The sequence below is a fragment of the Lycium barbarum genome, chromosome 11 (assembly GCF_019175385.1).
Source record: "Lycium barbarum isolate Lr01 chromosome 11, ASM1917538v2, whole genome shotgun sequence".
In the NCBI taxonomy this organism is placed as follows: domain Eukaryota; kingdom Viridiplantae; phylum Streptophyta; class Magnoliopsida; order Solanales; family Solanaceae; genus Lycium; species Lycium barbarum.
Window position 1 is genome coordinate 22,235,767 of NC_083347.1, and position 20,716 is coordinate 22,256,482.

The window sequence follows — 20,716 nt, forward strand, 5'->3', positions numbered from 1 at the left end:
GCTTGTCTATATGATTTTTATTTTCTAGTTAATTGTAGCTTCCGTATAAAATTGGTACACTTGTCTGTGTTTTAGCCACACACATCCATTTTAGCAGTTGATTCTATGGTTTTAGTCAGTCTCTAAATCCATTTCTTCTTGGTAGTGGGCGCCCCACCTCATTGGATCATTTCTGTCCGATATGTGGCTCGTAACCACATAGCCAGATATAAGAATACAACTAATACATAGCCTAGGCAGCACAACCTAAAAAAGGTGACGATAAAAGGTGATGCTGTGGAATAACACTGATTTAAAACAAATCTCTATTCTCACCACTCACCAGTAAAGTAAATGTATACAACAGCATTCTATGAAAAAGATTGTGATACATTCTGTAATTAAGTTGCTTCGACAGTCCAGACAGTTTGGTAGGACCAGTTTAGATCATATTTTACTGTCAAACTGCAAAGCCAATTTTGCATATACGCAAACTGTGCGTTTACGTTGATGAAACAACTAATTCATTAAGTTTAGATGTTGCCAAACAACTTCTCATACTTAATCTTCAATATCTCTGAACAAAATAATTAAGAGATACAATCTAACTAAAGTAGAGGTGAACGTTTCACACACATAATTGAGACAAAAATTGTGGCCAAACGATTTGTTCATCTGGTAGAAGGGGGAAAACAGGGCATTCACCGGATAATACAAGTTAACTACAGTTGGATATTAAATGGGCGATTGACAACCCCAATAACATAGAGGGGCCATGGAAGAAGGGCAAAACTTACTGCACCGAGTGCTTACATCAAACTAAATAAGGGCAAGACAAGTGTCTTCATATACAAAATTTATCACTTAACCATGACCAAGTGATATGCATTCTTACTTTAATTTATAGTTAACTAAAGCCAAAGTGATTGGTTGGGTGTGCAGGTAAGTATTTATCTGCCTGGGACAGTAACTACTATGTGGAGAGACCCCAAGCTACTAATAAGCTGTAAATCAAGTCAAGATAAGCTCTTTACGGTATGCTTAAACACAACTTCCACCTCAGCCTCCACCACAATACAATCATTGACACGATAACCTTTTTCTGATCATGCATCTCAATTAAAGGCATAAAAGCTGGATAACCCCAAGACTTCACGGTAGTTGAAAACCAATTCCAATCTGCAAAAAGCAAGAAATAAAAAAAAATAAAAAAATAGAAACTATTCGACATGCAAAAAGGAATTTAATATTTTGGAAAAGAAAACGAGCTATTAAATTATAGTGGCATTCAGGAGCGGATCTACAGTAGCGGGTGTGGGTTCTCGGGAACCCACATCCGCTAATGTAGGTCCTATTATTATATTGAAAATTATAGTCAAGTATAAGTTTTTTTCAGTTTGGAACCCACAACTAAATGGTTGATGGTTCAATGGCAAAGAAGGGGACACTTAAAAAGGATATTGTCCAGATGTAGGCGAGATCGATTCCTGGACTCATTTTTTTAATTCAAATTTGCTTCTTCGTTATAATTTTTATTTTATTTTTTATTTTTTTTGGAACCCATAACCTTAAAATCCTGGATCCGCCTCTGATGGCATTCATCTTGCAAGAATTCGATCTGAAAGATTGCTACTGACACAAATAGAAACAAATGATTTCAGATATTTAAAGAAGTTCCATGCGAAGAACAACTCAAGTGAACTGGGCAACAAATAAATATTTGCCTTACAAGATAGCTTCTCGCATTCACCATTTATCTGATCTTTGAGGCAAATGCTGCACTTTGCCTTCACTTTTTGACAGTGATCAAAGTCCTTAGCATCAACAGATTTTAAGAATATTGAGATATCACTTCCCTTACATAACCAGAGCTTCCTACATAAGAAATACAAGGATTCAGAAATCAGAATCAAATAAATTCAAAATGAGTGATGGTACGGTGGGAAAAAAAATACATGACAAACAATGCGCCAAGGAGATGAAGGAAGTACCATTTATAACCTCCCACAGTAAATTTTTCAGAAAACCAATCTTGGTCAAGATTGGAGAAATTACAGATCTTCCATTCACTCTTAAATGAGTCGTTAGATTTTACCATGGACAAACATTCACTGATTTCTTGTCTTTGGATGACAAATATTTCTGCTTCAAACACACATTTGTCATCAACAAGGTATCCATTTGAGGCCTCTTTGAATGTTTTGTGAGACACAAATTTGGGAAGTCCCCACAAGGACTTGATAGGATCAAAGCGCCGCATTTTTCCTAAATCAACGCATTGTAGGCTGTAGCATCACAGTTGAGCCAATTATTGAAAACTAAATAAACTGGAAGTTACTCTGTTTCTACTCTGTTTTGTATTATATATCAACTTAGCCTATATCATAACCATATAACTAAAAAGCTTAGTTGAGATACACTAGAGAGAAATGTATATGCTAAGAAAGAAAATAAGATGGTCTAACACGCTAATATTGTACCTCGCACTGAAAGATAATTGTCAGAGAGTTGATTGAACAGAAAAAAGTTATATATAGCATTGACCTCCCAACCAGCAGGTAGGAAACTTGTCCCCGAAAGGGCCAAGTAAACTGAAACATGTTCACTTCCTTTATCGCTGCCCTTTCCATCAGGATAAATGATCATTTTCCTGTATCAAGTCCAGAAATCCATTCAACAATATAATTCAGATCATTTAGGACAGACTTCTGTTGAGTAGGTCCCTCCGACATGTGGGCCCACCAGAGTTGAATAGTAAATACGCGTGATACTGTTCATGCATATAAAACGCGGTTTACTGTTTGGTACTGTTCCCGCGGTTTACTGTGCACGCGGTTTATTGTTCACGCGGCGTTACTGTTCACGCCTTTTTCTGAAGCTTATAAATAGAGTTCTAAGCTTCATTTGGAAAGATGGCCAAAAATAACTCAAGAACTCAAGTAGAGAAGAGTTAGAGAGAGCAAACAAGAAAAAAAAAAAAACAGAGAGTATTCCATCACCTTATTAGCAGAATATTGTGATGAGATTTGTATTGAGAGTATACCCAAGTTTTGTGATACTTGGAGATTGTATTGTGTACCGCTATTTTGATAGTGAAACTGTTTCGGAGTTGTCCCGTGGTTTTTTCTCGTCAAGGGTTTTCCACGTTAAAAATCTCTGTGTCATTTACTTTCCGCTGTATTTTCGTATTGCCGTATAAGTTACTATTTATATACTATTCCCGTATACGACACTATTCACTTATACGGTATTGTTCATCTGAAGTCGAAAATACTATCAGTAAACAGTATTGAAGCTGGAAAGATCCTGTGATATCCAAGTAGTGATATCTAAAGAATCCCAACAAGTGGTATCAGAGCAAGGCTGGCTTGGAGTGACGTCAAAGTAAAAATGACAAGTGCAAAATACGAGATTGAAAAGTTTGCTGGTAATAACAATTTTACCCTCTGGCAGAGACGAATGAAGGATCTTCTCATTCAACAGAAGGTTCACAAGGCGTTGTCTGGCAGATCCAAAAAGCCAGAAACCATGACCGAAGACCAATGGGAAGATATGGATGAGACAGCTGCCAGTGCAATACGGCTCAACCTTTCAGACGAAGTTCTCAACAACATCAGTGTGGAGAACTGCACTACTGCACAGGAGATCTGAAAAAGGCTGGAGGAGTTGTACATGGCAAAGAACTTGTCAAACAAGTTGTATTTGAAAAAGGAGCTGTACAGTCTGCGCATGCAGGAAAATGCAGATCTGCTACAACACCTAAGTAAGTTCAATAGCCTTATCTCTCAGTTATTACAATTTCAAGTAACTTTTGATAATGAGGATAAAGCGATACTCCTATTGGCATCTCTACCTCCGTCATATGAAAATCTAGTGACTGCCCTGTTATATGGGAAGGACACTATGAATTTTGAGCAGGTGTCAGGATCCCTACTGTCTTACAATAAGACCAGTAGAGTTGTTAGCAATGAGTCACAAGCACTCGTGACGGAGACCAGAGGCAGAAGCAAAGGGAGATCCCAAAGGTCTCAAAGTGATCGGTCCAAGGGAAGATCAAAAGCAAGAGGTAATGATTACTCTTGTTACCATTGTGGCAAAGCAGGCCACATGAAGAAACATTGTCGTGTATGGAAACGAGAACAAGCTGGAGGAAACCAGAAAAAAGAATATGAGAAAAACACTGCTGCTGCAATCACAAGAGGTGATGAAAATGTTGCAGTCATTGTTGACGAGTGCCTACATATTGGTGATCAGATGAGTGAGTGGGTGGTGGATACTGCAGCCTCATACCATGCTACACCAAACAAGGAGTTGTTCACCACATACAAAGCAGGAGACTTTGGTCATGTGAAGATGGGAAATACCACCAGTTCTAATATTGTGGGTATTGGAGATATATGCATCAAGACAAATGTAGGCCACCAGCTGATGCTGAAGAATGTGAGGCATGTTCCAGATCTACGCCTCAATTTGATGTCTGGAATCGCCCTAGATAGGGAAGGCTTCGAAAATCACTTTGATGATGGCAAATGGAAACTCACCAAAGGAACGATGGTTGTTGCAAGGGGTCAAGTTTGTTGTACACTATACAAGACCCATGGACAGATTTACAAAAATGGGTTAAATATTGTAGCTGATTCTTCACCAAGTTTGTGGCACAAGAGACTTGGCCACATAAGTGAAAAGGGGCTACAGATTTTGGCAAAGAAGAACAGAGTTCCTTTTGCCAAAGGTATGTTACTTGATCAATGTGATTTCTGTTTATTTGGAAAGCAACATAGAGTTTCATTTAGCAGTAAATCAACAAGAAAATCAAAATTGTTAGAAAGAGTGTATTCTGATGTATATGGTCCTGTAGAATTTGAAAGTCTTGGAGGACATAAATATTTTGTAACTTTTATTGATGATGCCTCGAGAAAAACATGGGTGTATCTGTTTAAGTCAAAAGATCAAGTGTTCCAGATTTTCAACAGTTTCACGCCATGGTGGAAAGAGAAACCGGAAAGTCTCTAAAATGCCTTCATACAGATAATGGAGGTGAATATATTTATCATGAGTTCAGAGATTACTGCTCCAGACATGGGATTCGACATGAGAAGACGGTCCCAGGGACTCCTCAACACAATGGAGTTGCAGAGAGGATGAATCGCACCATTGTGGAGAAAGTCAAATGTATGAGAAGAACTGCAAAGCTTCCTAAGTCTTTCTGGGGAGCAACTGTGCTTACTGCCTGTTACATTATCAACAGAAGTCCTTCAGCCCCACTCAATTTTGAAGTCCCGGAGAAGGTATGGACAGGTAAAGACATCTCTTATAATCATCTGAAAGTATTCGGGTGCAAAGCATTTGTGCATGTGCCAAAGGAGCAGCGGTCAAAGCTTGATGATAAAGCCATACCATGCATCTTCATTGGTTACGGAGATGAAGAGTTTGGGATCCAGAGGTAAGGAAAGTTATCAGAAGCAGGGATGTGGTCTTTCATGAAGATCAGACAATGAAAGATCCAGAAAAGGAAAAGCAGCAATCAGACAAAGTTACTACTGAAGTAACTGTTGATCCTCTCCCACAACCCACAAATGAAGATGATGCTCAAGATGAAGATGTACCATTACAAGAGCATGACGATCAAGGGGAGATGATTCCAGAACAGGAGACTGGAGAACTTCAGCTTAGGAGGTCAACACGACAGCACCAACCAAGTAGCAGATATCTATCAACAGAGTATGTCCTATTGACTGATGAGGGGGAGCCAGAAAGCTTCCAGAAGGTGCAGGCTCATGAAGATAGAAGCAGCTGGATGAAAGCTATGCAGGAGGAGATGGATTCCCTCAAGCTATCCTGGCTCTGATACCACGTGTTGGGATTCTTTAGATATCACTATTTGGATATCACAAGATCTTTCCAGCTTCAATATTGTTTACTAACAGTATTTTCGACGTCGGATGAACAGTACCATATAAGTGAACAGTGTCGTATACGAGAATAGTACCGTATATATAAATAGTAACTTATACGAAAATACGAAAATACAGCGGAAAGTAAATGACACAGATATTTTTAACGTGGAAAACCCTTGACGGGAAAAAATCACGGGACAACTCCGAAACAGCTTCACTATCAAAATAGCGGTACATAATACAATCTCCAAGTATCACAAAACTTGAGTATACTCTCAACACAAATCTCACCACAATATTCTGCTAATAAGGTGATGCAATACTCTCTATTTTTTTCTTGGTTGTTCTCTCTAACTCTTCTCTACTTGAGTTCTTGAGTTAATTTTTTTTTTTTGCACTTTCCAAATGAAGCTTAGAACGCTATTTATAAGCTTCAGAAAAATGCGTGAAAAGTAACACTGCGTGCACAGTAACACCGCGTGAACAGTAAACTACGTACACAGTAAACCGCGTAAACAGTAAATCGCGTGCACAGTAAACCGCGTGAACAGTAGCAAACAGTAAACCGCGTTTTATACGCGTGAACAGTACCACGTGTATTTACTATTCAACTCTGGTGGGCCCCACATGTCGGAGGGACCTACTCAACAATCTTGTTGGGATTCTTTAGATATCACTACTTGGATATCACAGGATCTTTCCAGCTTCAATACTGTTTACTGACAGTATTTTTTACGTCAGATGAACAGTACCGTATAAGTAAACAGTGTCGTATACGGGAATAGTTCCGTATATATAAATAGTAACTTATACGGCAATACGAAAATACAGCGAAAAGTAAATGACACAGAGATTTTTAACGTGGAAAACCCTTGATGGGAAAAAACCACGGGACAAATCCGAAACAGCTTCACTATTAAAATAGCGATACACAATACAGTCTCCAAGTATCACAAAACTTGGGTATACTCTCAATACAAATCTCACCACAATATTCTGCTAATAAGGTGATGGAATACTCTCTATTTTTTTTCTTGGTTGCTCTCTCTAACTCTTCTCTACTTGAGTTCTTGAGTTATTTTTGGCCATCTTTCCAAATGAAGCTTAGACCTCTATTTATAAGCTTCAGAAAAATGCGTGAACAGTAACACCGCGTGCACAGTAAACCGCGTGAACAGTAACACTGCGTGAATAGTAAACCGCGTGAACAGTAAACCGCGTGAACAGTAGCAAATAGTAAACCGCGTTTTATACGCGTGAACAGTACCACGCGTATTTACTATTCAACTCTGGTGGGCCCCACATGTCGGAGGGACCTACTCAACAATTCTCTCCCTCCCGATGACATGGGGAAGAATGTTCTTGTGAATCACCGAGAGCTCGTACCAGCTAGCTTGGAACAAACTTCAAGCTTTCGCCTTGAGACCGCCTTTGTCATCATATCAGCTGCATTTCCATCTGTGTGGATCTTCTTCAACTGGAATCTTTTTGTCTCCGTAGCATCACGAATCCAGTGATATCTAACATCAATATGCTTGGTTCTTGAATGATATGTGGAATTTTTGCTCAAGTCTATTGCACTCTGACTGTCGCAATATACAACATACTCGTCCTGCTTAATACCCAGCTCCTTGAAAAAAGTCTTTATCCACAGCATCTCTTTGCCACCTTCAGTCGCGGCAATGTACTCAGCTTCGGTTGTGGATAGAGGTACACAGTTTTGCAACTTGGACTGCCAAGATACAGCTCCCCCTGCAAAAGTAAAAAAATAACCAGATGTAGATTTCGTGCCATTAAGATCTCCGGCCATATTCGCATCTGTATATCCTTCAAGAACTGATTTTCCTTTTCCAAAGCTCAAACATAGCTTGGAAGTTCCCCTCAGATATCTAAATATCCACTTCACTACTTCCCAATGTTCTCTACCAAGATTAGAGAGAAACCTGCTCACAACTCCTACTGCATGAGCGATATCCGGTCTCGTACAAACCATAGCATACATGAGACTTCCCACAGCTGACGAATACGGAATAGCCAACATCTTCTGCTTATCTTCTTCTGTAGAAGGGCATGACTTCTTACTGAGTTTGAAATGAGACTCGAGAGGCGTACTGACTGCCTTTGCCTCTCTCATGTTGAACCTATCAAGAATTAGTTCAATGTAACCTTCTTGTGACAAGTATAATCTTCCACTCTTCCTGTCACGTGTGATCTCCATGCCTAAAATATATTTAGCTGGTCCCATATCATTCATATCAAAGGATTCTGATAGCTCTCTCTTCAAATTGCTGATCAATGCTCTGTCCTGGCCAATAATCAGCATATCATCATGAATGAGTCAAACTTCCTGTACCACTACCGTGGAGCCTGCTTCAACCCGTACAAGCTCTTCTTTAATCTGCAAACCTTGTCTTCTTTCCCTTTGACTTCAAACCCTCCTGGCTGCTGCATATAAATTTCTTCCTCCAAATCACCATGGAGAAATGCTGTTTTCACATCTAGTTGCTCTATCTCAAGGTCTTTACTTGCTGCTAACCCCCGTACTGTTCTGATTGATGATAATTTTACAACAGGAGAAAAAATTTCATCAAAGTCAACACCTTTCTTCTGGCTGAAGCCCTTCACCACTAGACGGGCTTTCTGCTTTACCAGGTTTCCTTTGCCATCTTTCTTCAACCTGAACACCTATTTATTTCTAAGGACCTTCCTTCCTTTTGGTAACTTCACGAGCTCATAAGTATGATTCTTCTTGAGGGAATCCATCTTCTCCTGCATAGATTTCATCCAGCTGCTTCTATCTTTATTAGCCTGCACCTCCTGGAAGCTTTCTGGCTCCCCCTCATCAGTCAATAGGACATACTCTGCTGATAGATATCTGCTACTTGGTTGGTGCTGTAGTGTTGACCTCCTAAGCTGAAGTTCTCCAGTCTCCTGTTCTGGAATCATCTCCCCCTGATTGCCATGCTCTTGTGATGGTACATCTTCATCTTGAGCATCATCTTCATTTGTGGGTTGTGGGAGAGGATCAACAGTTACTTCAGTAGTAACTTTGTTTGATTTCTGCTTTTCCTTTTCTGGATCTTTCATTGTCTGATCTTCATGAAAGACCACATCCCTGCTTCTGATAACTTTCCTTGCCTCTGGATCCCAAAATCTGTAGCCAAACTCTTCATCTCCGTAACCAATGAAGATGCATAGTATGGCTTTATCGTCAAGCTTTGACCGCTGCTCCTTTGGCACATGCACAAATGCTTTGCACCCGAATACTTTCAGATGATTATAAGAAATGTCTTTACCTGTCCATACATTCTCCGGGACTTCAAAATTGAGTGGGGCCGAAGGACTTCTGTTGATAATGTAACAGGCAGTAAGCACAGCTGCTCCCCAGAAAGACTTAGGAAGCTTTGCAGTTCTTCTCATACATCTGACTTTCTCCATAATGGTGCGATTCATCCTCTCTGCAACTCCATTGTGTTGAGAAGTCCCTGGGACCGTCTTCTCATGTCGAATCCCATGTCTGGAGCAGTAATCTCTGAACTCATGCTAAATATATTCACCTCCATTATCTGTCTGAAGGCATTTTAGAGACTCGGTTTCTCTTTCCACCATGGCGTGAAACTGTTGAAAAATCTGGAACACCTGATCTTTTGACTTAAACAGATACACCCATGTTTTTCTCGAGGCATCATCAATAAAAGTTATAAAATATTTATGTCCTCCAAGACTTCCAACTTCTATAGGACCACATACATCAGAATACACTCTTTCTAACAATTCTGATTTTCTTATGGATTTGCTGCTAAATGAAACTCTATGTTGCTTTCCAAATAAACATAAATCACATTGATCTAGTAACATAACTTTGGCAAAAGGAACTCTGTTCTTCTTTGCCAAAATCTGTAGCCCCTTTTCACTTATGTGGCCTAGTCTCTTGTGCCATAAACTTGGTGAAGAATCAGCTACAATATTTAACCCATTTTTGTAAATCTATCCATGGGTCTTGTATAGTGTAAAACAAACTTGACCCCTTGCAACAACCATCGTTCCTTTGGTCAGTTTCCATTTGACATCACTGAAGTGATTTTCGAAGCCTCCCCTATCTAGGGCGATTCCAGACATCAAATTGAGGCGTAGATCTGGAACATGCATCACATTCTTCAGCGTCATTTGGTGGCCTACATTTGTCTTGATGCATATATCTCCAATACCCACAATATTAGAACTGGTGGTATTTCCCATCTTCACATGACCAAAGTCTCCTGCTTTGTATGTGGTGAACAACTCCTTGTTTGGTGCAGCATGGTATGAGGCTGCAGTATCCACAATGGTAACAAGAGTAATCATTACCTCTTGCTTTAGATCTTCCCCTGGACCGATCACTTTGAGACCTTTGGGATCTCCCTTTGCTTCTGCCTCTGGTCTCCGTCACGAGTGCTTGTGACTCGTTGCCAACAACTCTACTGGTCTTATTGTAAAACAGTTGGAATCCTGACACCTGCTCAAAATTCATAGTGTCTTAGGTGTTGTAGCAGATCTGCATTTCCCTACATGCGCAGACTGTACAACTCCTTTTTCAAATACAACTTGTTTGACAAGTTCTTTGCCATGTACAGCTCCTCCAGCCTTTTCCAGATCTCCAGTGCAGTAGTGCAGTTCTCCACACTGATGTTGTTGAGAACTTCGTCTGAAAGGTTGAGCCGTATTGCACTGGCAGCTGTCTCATCCATATCTTCCCATTGGTCTTCGGTCATGGTTTCTGGCTTTTTGGATATGCCAGACAACGCTTTGTGAACCTTCTGTTGAATGAAAAAAAATCCTTCGTTCGTCTCTGCCAGAGGGTAAAATTGTTATTACCAGCAAACTTTTCAATCTCGTATTTTGCACTTGTCATTTTTACTTTGACATCACTCCTAGCCAACCTGGCTCTGATACCACTTGTTGGGATTCTTTAGATATCACTACTTGGATATCACAGGATCTTTCCAGCTTCAATACTGTTTACTGACAGTATTTTCGACGTCAAATGAACAGTACCGTATAAGTAAATTGTGTCGTATACGGGAATAGTACCGTATATATAAATAGTAACTTATACGGCAATACGAAAATACAGCGGAAAGTAAATGACACAGAGATTTTAACGTGGAAAACCCTTGACGAGAAAAAACCACGGGACAACTCCGAAACAGCTTAACTATTAAAATAGCGGTACACAATACAATCTCCAAGTATCACAAAACTTGGGTATACTCTCAATACAAATCTCACTACAATATTCTGCTAATAAGGTGATGGAATAATCTCTGTTTTTTTTTTCTTGGTTGCTCTCTCTAACTCTTCTCTATTTAATTTCTTGAGTTATTTTTGGCCATCTTTCCAAATGAAGCTTAGAACTCTATTTATAAGCTTCAGAAAAACGCGTGAACAGTAACACCGCGTGAACAGTAAACCGCGTGCACAGTAACACCGCATGAACAGTAAACCGCGTGCACAGTAACCCACGTGAACAGTAGCAAACAGTAACACCGCGTGAACAGTACCACACATATTTACTATTCAACTCTGGTGGGCCCCACATGTCGGAGGGACCTACTCAACAATTCTTGGTATCACATGATGAACATTACTCAACGTTGGATATCCAACGTCAGATGAACAGTACCATATAAGTAAACAGTGTCGTACGAGAATAGTACCGTATATATAAATAGTAACCTATACAGCAATACGCAAATACAGCGGAAAATAAATGACACAGAGATTTTTCCTTTTCTGTATCTTTCATTGTCTGATCTTCATGAAAGACCGCATTCCTGCTTCTGATAACTTTCCTTGCCTCTGGATCCCAAAATTTGTAGCCAAACTCTTCATCTCCGTAACCAATGAAGATGCATGGTATGGCTTTATCATCAAGCTTTGACCATTGCTCCTTTGGCACATGCACAAATGCTTTGCACCCGAATACTTTCAGATGATTATAAGAAATGTCTTTACCTGTCCATACCTTCTCCGGGACTTCAAAATTGAGTGGGGCCGAAGGACTTTTGTTGATAATGTAACAGGCAGTAAGCACAGCTGCTCCCCAGAAAGACTTAGGAAGCTTTGCAATTCTTCTCATACATCTGACTTTCTCTACAATGGTGCGATTCATCCTCTCTGCAACTCCATTGTGTTGAGGAGTCCCTGGGACCGTCTTCTCATGTCGAATCCCATGTCTGGAGCAGTAATCTCTAAACTCATGATAAATATATTCATCTCCATTATCTGTATGAAGGCATTTTAGAGACTTTCCGATTTCTCTTTCCACCATGCTGTGAAACTGTTGAAAAATCTGGAACACTTGATCTTTTGACTTCAACAGTAGCTCTGATACCAGAATTGTTGAGTAGGTCCCTCCGACATGTGGGGCCCACCAGAGTTGAATAGTAAATACTTATGGTACTGTTCACGCATATAAAACGCGGTTTACTATTTGCGACTGTTCACGCGGTTTACTGTGCACGCGGTTTACTGTTCACGCGGTTTACTGTTCACGCGGTGTTACTGTGCACGCGGTTTACTGTGCACGCGGTGTTACTGTTCACGCGTTTTTCTGAAGCTTATAAATAGAGTTCTAAGCTTCATTTGGAAATATGGCCAAAATAACTCAAGAACTCAAGTAGAGAAGAGTTAAAGAGAGCAACCAAGAAAAAAACAGAGAGTATTCCATCACCTTATTAGCAGAATATTGTGGTGAGATTTGTATTGAGAGTATACCCAAGTTTTGTGATACTTGGAGATTGTATTGTGTACCGCTATTTTGATAGTGAAGCTGTTTCGGAGCTGTCCCGTGGTTTTTTCCCGTCAAGGGTTTTCCACGTTAAAAATCTCTGTGTCATTTACTTTTCGCTGTATTTTCGTATTTCTGTATAAGTTACTATTTATATATACGTACTATTCCCGTATACGACACTATTCACTTATACGGTACTGTTCATCTGACGTCGAAAATACTGTCAGTAAACAGTATTGAAGCTGGAAAGATCCTGTGATATCCAAGTAGTGATATCTAAAGAATCCCAACATTCGATAAAAATGATCCACTCTGTAGATTCTTTATACTAAAAAAGTTCATAATTCCTTAACTAAGTACTAATATATAACTGGTCACAATTTATCCTAATTATAGTAACATAATCTGACTAGCCATGCAGATGACATAAATAGTGTGAATGACATGATTCAAGAAAGTAGTCCTAGTATATTAACGTTAAGTTCTGCACAGAACTAAAGTGGAGAAATCTGTCATTTGTGACAAAAAGCACAATGTCTCACTGCATGCAAAATTCAACACAAGCAAAAAATGTGAGTGAATAAGCAGCATAGTGCACACATTTTTAATTAGCTTCCTATTGAAATATCTTAAATGCCTTTAATTAGATAGTCGGTTAGTTGGTTAAAGGGCAATTATGGATGGCATATTATAGGCGCATGAGCGTTTAGTATAAAGGAATTCAGCTGATTTAGCTAAAGTTAACAGTTGCCTTCCTGTTTCAAACTAAACAAGTAGATAGACTAATTTAAATGACACAATACATAAACAAGCCCTTTAACTTGGCACAAGTTGGCAACTATGATCCTAAACTTCGCTAGTGCACAAGTAGGCACTTAAACTTGCCAAAAGTTGAACATATAAATACAAATGCTAACGTGGCAGTGACATAGCACTGAACAAAATTATGTGCCACGTCAGCGCCACATCAACATTTGTGTTTACATGTTCGACTTTTGGCAAGTTTAAGTGCCTACTTGTGCACTAGCAAAGTTTAAGATCATAATTGCCAGCTCGCGCCAAGTTAAAGGGCTTGTTTATGTATTTTGCCAATTTAAATCAATTTGAACTTTCCCAAATGCATCAATATTAGTCCACTTATTCTGTATTATTTTATTTTAAACTTAATATAGGAATCTACCATCTCCCAAAGTGTCATTTCATATCATAGCGCAGCACTTTTCATTACCACTATATCTACTTCCTAAGCATGAAGAGACCAGTGGGAAAAGGAAAACGGGAGACATTTCCGTTTTTACCTCTTGTTCCCTTCTATAACCCCTCATCATTCAGTTTAAACCAAACACATACAATATCAAAAAATAGTCGATAGGACAATATCAAACCTCATTATTCTCACAATCCAATCCTTCAAGAAGAGGGGAACTCATTTAGCTTGGTACTTCATAAAATGTTCAACGGAAATTATAATTTAAGAGCTTAATAATGCATTGGCGAGGATTGACATACGAGTCTTACCATTTATAACCACCAGCCTCGAATTCATTTGATTCAAACTTTTCAACGCCACTCTCTAAAAGTAGGGAGAAAGACTCAATTTTCAACAAATAGTGTGCTGGAGAAGCCACTCTAACTTCCACTGTAACTTCTGTCCATATTGCACATCAAACATAAAGAATAAACTTCATTGCAATTATTCTTTCTAAGAATTAAGGGTAAAACCTAAGTTGCGCGGACTCTTCACGGTCGTTCCCGCACCCGTGTCGGATTCTCCAAAAATACACTACTTTTGGAGTATCCGACGCGCACCCGACGATATTTTTGAAGAGTCCGTGCAACATAGGGTAAAACTAGTCAAGTAAATGTCAGCTCCATGTAATAACTATGGTAGACAAAATACTTCAATAAATAAAAGTGTTCTGTCTAACGACTAAAAATTTTAGATCATATGACACAATTCAGATGTCAGAACAAGCAAAAGGTTCTGAGTTCAAATCTCACCACCACCCAAATATCCAATAGATATTTCCACCAATATGATATGAAAAAGGAAATTGTGTATCCTCGCCAAAAGCTTAAATAAGACTATTACACAATTCAACAAAATAAGATCAGTCAGGTAACGTTATAGTTCCATTACACAACTATAAACAAGAGAGTATAAATATACAGAGTAAGCAAGGAAAACCACAAAAAAAAAAAAAAAAAAAACATGTCCATCAAAAGTACCCATACAGAATACAGATGCTCCGATCAGAGCCTTGTTTGACAAATACACGCACACGCAAAGGTACTTGCACACACTAACATCAAACATGCCCTCTCTAGAGAGAAATATGACAGATTGTGTATGAATTCTTTAAAATAGGTATAGCATTCAACGTCGGTACTATTACTCGTTTCTAGCAAAAAGATCGGCTGACATGGACTTCACACACGCAATAACAGTCTATATAGAGACACAAACAAATATCTATACAGAGACCAAAAGAAAGAAACATATGTACTTTTATGCTTATTAACACACCTTCGGAAACTAAGGCTGTGTTTGCTATGAAGGAAAATATTTTCGGGTTTGTGTGTGGAGGAAAAAATAAACTTCAAAGATGACTTGTGAAGCCTGTTTCCTAACTTGTTTACTTAGGAAAAAACTTTTGACCAACCTAAAAAATTAAAAAATGTTTTTTTACACACACTAATTGGAAGCAAATAGAATATGCATGTAAAGACTAAACCTTCATCTTCAGAAGCAATGGATCCCATGTTAATGGTGCTGAGGAGAAAAACGTTACGCAAAACCCTAGTAGTTTTAATACTTATTGCAGAGTAATTTCACTTTGTTGTTTCTAAATGGTTTTGAATTTTGCCGTGCGTTTTGGACTGGACTTTGTAGAGTCATCTGTCCTTTTAGCTTTTCAAGAAAGCTTTGTGTAGTTAAAGAATGTAACAGCCCAGCCTAGTAGTGATATTGTCCGCTTTGAGCTTAGGCCCGCACGGTTTTAAAATGCGTCACTAGGAGGACATGCTTACTTATATACCCAGTACCTCTCCTGTGTTATGCCGATGTGGGACTTTCCTCCTAAGCTGAGGTGTCACATACACCACCTCTTAAGGACTCAGCGTCCTCGCTGAGGTTTGCCCCACCACATGGGATTTGCCTAGACTCAGCTCTGAGGTTTGCCCCGCCTACCCGGGATTTGCCTAAACTCAGTTGAACTCTAGCCCCCCATCGACAAGGCTGACACAAGAGTGGCTCTGATACCATCTGTAAGAGCCCAGCTCACTAGTGATATTGTCCGCTTTGGGCCTAGGCCCGCACGGCTTTAAAACGCATCACTAGGAGGTAAGACATGCTTACTTATATACCCAACATCTCTCCTGTGTTATGCCGATGTGGGACTTTCCTCCTAAGCTGGGGTGTCACAAAGGAGGACATGATTTGAAATAACGAGATGCAATGATATTTGGACATGAGGTGGTAAATGATTGGTGTGAGTAATTATTAAAAATATTTATTAATTTATGAGTTTTTTATAAAATATATAAATTTATGGGTCAAGTTTACATTTTAAAATCATGGCATGAAATCGTACGTCCAAACGCCTACTTAAAAAGGGTTTGAGTTTTACCTAACGTTTTCTGCCTGTAAATGTGTGTCTAGTAATGCTCAATGGCATCTTGGATGCATGCCATGTGCCCTTACTACTATATAAAAGCGTGGGTTTCTATATAGCTTTATCGTCGTCAGTCATCATCACCTTAAAAAAAACAAATGGACCCCATACTTAAAAATCAAGTAATATAAAAAAATAAAAAAAGTGAGCCCCATATTAAGAAAAAGCAATATAAAAAAAAACGTGCACCCCATATTAAAAAATCAAGCAATATTTGTATAATTTCCAAAGTATCCTATTAAGTCAATAATGATGGATTCATTGCCACATGCGTATCAACCCATTAGTAGGAGCAAATGAAATTATTGTACAGCAAAAAACATTGACTCCATATTATTGCTTTTCTTCAAAAGGTTAAGTAGTCAAACCATACAATTTCCTTTCTTTTCTTATATTAGCCTGAGATCAAATCTAAATATTTAACTGTTGTATTTGCTATTCTGCCATGTCATTTATTTGTTATGTTTACTAAAATAAATATACTTAAAATACTTATATTTTAAAATAAGATAGAATTTAATTACTTTTTCATTTTTATTCTTACTCTAATAAATGTGAAAAGAGATTAATGTCGTAAAAGAAAAAATAATATCAAATGGAGATCAAATAATGAATAAGGTAAATTATTCAAATTATAATTTTAATTGACGTTTCCTTAAAAACCATGCAAAAGACAACATGACAAGTAAAATGAGATAAAACGAGAATATTTACCAAAAATTAAAAAATAGTAGTTCTTCATTTAAATAGAACATCTAATTTCTACTTTGTTTCATTTTAAACATGTAAAATTAATTTAATAATTTGAATTAGAATTATCCAAATCAAAATTTGATAAAAAATAATAAGTATTTTACACCTTTAAATTAATCAAACTAAAATTGAAAGTATCAACTGATGCTTAAATATTGCTATTGTTTTATCTCAAAGAGAGGAAAATAGTTTCCTTTTAAACAAGTCTTCTCTTTTAAAAAGTATTAATAAATTTTTGCAGACTTTGTATTCGTAGCAAACACTAATATAATAAATTTTTAGATACGGAGCACAAACTACAATGTTATATTAATCGTGTTTTGAACATAGTATATATACATATATATATTATCACTATCCAAACACAACTACATACACATAGATACACTATATTCCAAAGTATTGGGCGCACGGGCATACGACATCTAGACCCCATATTAAAAAAAAAAAAGCAATGTAAAAAAAAACGTGCACCCCATATTAAAAAACAAACAATATTCATGTAATTCCCAAAGTATCCCCATTAAGTCAATAATGGTGGATTCATTGTCATATGCATATCAACACATTAGTGGGAGCAAATGAAATTATTGTACAGTAAAAAACATTGACTCCATATTATTGCTTTTCTTCAAAAGGTTAAGTAGTCAAACCATACAATTTCCTTTCTTTTCTTATATTAGCCTGAGATCAAATCTAAATATTTAACTGTTGTATTTGCTATTCTGCCATGTCATTTATTTTTTATGTTTACTAAGTAAATACACTTAAAATATTTATATTTTAAAATAAGATAGAATTTAATTACTTTTTCATTTTTATTCTTACTCTAATAAATGTGAAAAGAGATTAATGTCATAAAATAAAAAATAATATTAAATGGAGATCAAATAATTAATAAGGTAAATTAGTCAAATTATAATTCTAATTGACGTTTCCTTAAAAAACCATGCAAAAGACAACATGACAAGTAAAATGAGCTAAACCAAGAATATTTACCAAAAATTAAAAAACAGTAGTTCTTCGTTTAAATAGAAAATCAAATTTCTACTTTGTTTCTTTTTAAACATGTAAAATTAATTTAATAATTTGAATTAGAATTATCCAAATCAAAACTTGATTAAAAAAATAATAAGTATTGTTTAGGTCCAATCTACATACATTAACAATAGAATATTTTACACTTTTAAATTAATCGAATTAAAATTCAAAGTATCAACTGATGCTTAAATATTGCTATTGTTTTATCTCAAAGAGAGAAAAATAGTTTCCTTACAAGTCTTCTCTTTTAAAAAATATTAATAAATTTTTGCCAACTTTATATTCATAGCAAACACTAATATAATAAAGTTTTAGATACGGAGCACAAACTACAATGTTATATTAATCGTGTTTTGAACATATATATATATATATATATATATATATATATATATATATATATATATATATATATATATATATATATATATATATAGTCAAATCTCTCTATAATTGTCATTCGTTATAACAGTATTTCACTATAACGGCCTGCTTTTCTCCAAAACTAATTTTTCATGTTATATTTTACTTCTCTATAACAGCATTCTGCCTATAACAACAATGTCATCCGTTATAGCGGTACACTCTTTGTAAAATTACCTCTCTATAACAGTCATACTCAAATAGCGTGTAATAATATTTTGTAAGAAATATATTATGTGACAACAAAAATATCGATGAAGAGCCTCAACCTACTGCTACTTGGAGATAGAAGAGTCAAATGTTAAGCACTTAGACAGCCTTCAAAGGAAAGCTATTGAATTTCCTTTTGCTAAAAGTTTGGACAAAAACTTTCGTCAGTTGAAGCGTTATATTATCATTAAGAGACTAGAATTTAAGAAACAGCCTATAATTGTAGAGTTCTTACGTCAAACGTGAAATATTTAAATTTTCAATTAATTTCAAATGCATATGTTCCATATATTTTAATTCTTTATTTGTGTGGTACAACTAATTATGGATTTAGTAGTAATTTATTAGTCTTTTCAATTTTTAATTTATGAGATATGAAAATCGATTGAGATTTTAAAATTTATAAGTATATTGTTTTCGCTTATAACATAAAAAGTATAAAAAGTTAATTGTTTGCGTACTTTTATTTATAACAGGTAAATGAGATCTAAATAGCGAATGTCAGTATACATGCATAACAACACCTCACTATAGCAGCCATGAAATTTCCGGACAAACGCTGCTACTATAGAGAGATTTGACTGTATATATATGTGTGTGCGCGCGCGCATAAAAACAGTGCAAACTTATGTATGTTTATTAGTAATATAAAATATATATATATACTGAGATCATTCATTGTTTGCTACTTATTAAAAGTAGTATAGTAAGTATGAATTCACTTGACGTCACTTTTTCCAACCACACCATTTCTTGGCTCGTTCCTTTATATATCAGTGAAAGATATGTATTCATCTTTTTAATTAATTATTTTTTCGTTTTAATTTATGTAACATATATATTTTTTTTTGTTAGTCTAAGAAATTACAATTTTTATTTATAATTATTAATTCTAAATTTCTTATTTTCTTCTTAATAAGATAATCTATAGCCACACAAATATTTATAACGTATGACGTATTGTAAATCATAAATTTCTAACTTTTTTTTTTAAAACTGTATCTCGTCAAACATCAATACAAAATTTAAATGTATTAAGGGTTTACCATCTCTCAAAGAGTCGTTATTTTTTTTTTCTAATAAGATAATTTATAGCCACACAAATATTTATAACGTATGACCTATTATAAATCATAAATTTCTAACTTTTTTTTTAAACTGTATCTCGTCAGACATCAATACAAAATTTAAATGTATTAAGGGTTTACCATCTCTCAAAGAGTCGTTTTTTTTTTTTTCTAAAGGAAAGGAACTTTAAATTAAGACAGGAAATTAAGAGTCCCTAAAAGCAGGGACTGATCTGGAATATTTAGCTATAAAGTCTTAGTGGAAAGGTAAATAAGCAAAAAAAGGTAAAGAGTTAGTTACTTTATTGAGTGTATAATAGCGCAGCACTTTTCATTACCTTTATATCTACTTCCTAATTAAGCAATGAATGGAAATGACATTTACCTAGCTTATGGCATTTTCCTTTTGACCTCTTGCTCCCTTTTACAACCCCACATCGTTCAGTTTAAATCAAATATATACAATCTCAACAAAATAGTCATTAGGACGATATAAAACCTTATTCTCACACTCCATCCTTCAAGAAGGGGGGGAAGTAATTTAGCTTGGTCCTTCATAAAATGCTCAATGGCAAATATAATTTCAGAGCTTAATAGAGCATTAGTGAGGATTGACATACGAGTCTTACTATTTATAACCACCAGATTCATTTGATTCAAATTTCTCAATGCCACTCCCTGAGAGTAGGGAAAAAGACTCAATTTTCAGCAAATAGTGTGCTGGTGAAGCCTCTCTAACTTCCACTATCATTTCTGCCCATATTGCACATCAAACAAAAAGGATAAATGTTATTGCAATTATTCTTTTTCTAAAATTAAGGGTGAAAAAACTAGTCAAGTAAATGTTAGTTTCATCTAATAACCACAGTAGGGACTGATCTGGAAGACTTAGCTAAAGTC

At 36.5% G+C, this 20,716-nt stretch overlaps 1 protein-coding gene across 8 annotated transcripts; it reads right to left on the reverse strand.

Annotated features, from left to right (window-relative positions):
• Nucleotides 1-618: 618 nt before the first annotated feature.
• LOC132618961 (ubiquitin C-terminal hydrolase 12-like) lies at nt 619-15,575 on the reverse strand. Of its 8 annotated transcripts, none has more exons than XM_060333945.1 (6): nt 15,176-15,375; nt 14,167-14,296; nt 2,460-2,629; nt 1,971-2,244; nt 1,709-1,854; nt 624-1,158 (listed from the first exon to the last, which is right to left on the reverse strand). In XM_060333945.1, the coding sequence occupies exons 3-6, from the start codon at nt 2,623-2,625 to the stop codon at nt 1,010-1,012; spliced, it is 735 nt and encodes a 244-aa protein (XP_060189928.1). In that variant the 5' UTR covers nt 2,626-2,629; nt 14,167-14,296; nt 15,176-15,375; the 3' UTR covers nt 624-1,009. The 8 variants fall into 8 exon arrangements, with proteins under 8 accessions (XP_060189932.1, XP_060189928.1, XP_060189930.1 ...); XM_060333947.1 differs by lacking the exon at nt 15,176-15,375 and adding an exon at nt 15,045-15,120; XM_060333946.1 differs by lacking the exon at nt 15,176-15,375 and adding an exon at nt 14,884-15,020.
• Between the last annotated feature and the right edge of the window lie 5,141 nt (nt 15,576-20,716).

Bases quoted from the DNA above. Each gene is read 5' to 3' on its own strand.
- LOC132618961 (XM_060333943.1), bottom strand. From the start codon at position 15,411: ATGGGATCCATTGCTTCTGAAGATGAAG. The intron at 1,855-1,970 runs GTACTTCCTTCA...TTTCTTATGTAG, and splicing joins ACTGTGGGAGGTTATAAATG to GAAGCTCTGGTTATGTAAGG. The intron at 1,159-1,708 runs GTAAGGCAAATA...TGCTTTTTGCAG, and splicing joins TGAATGCGAGAAGCTATCTT to ATTGGAATTGGTTTTCAACT.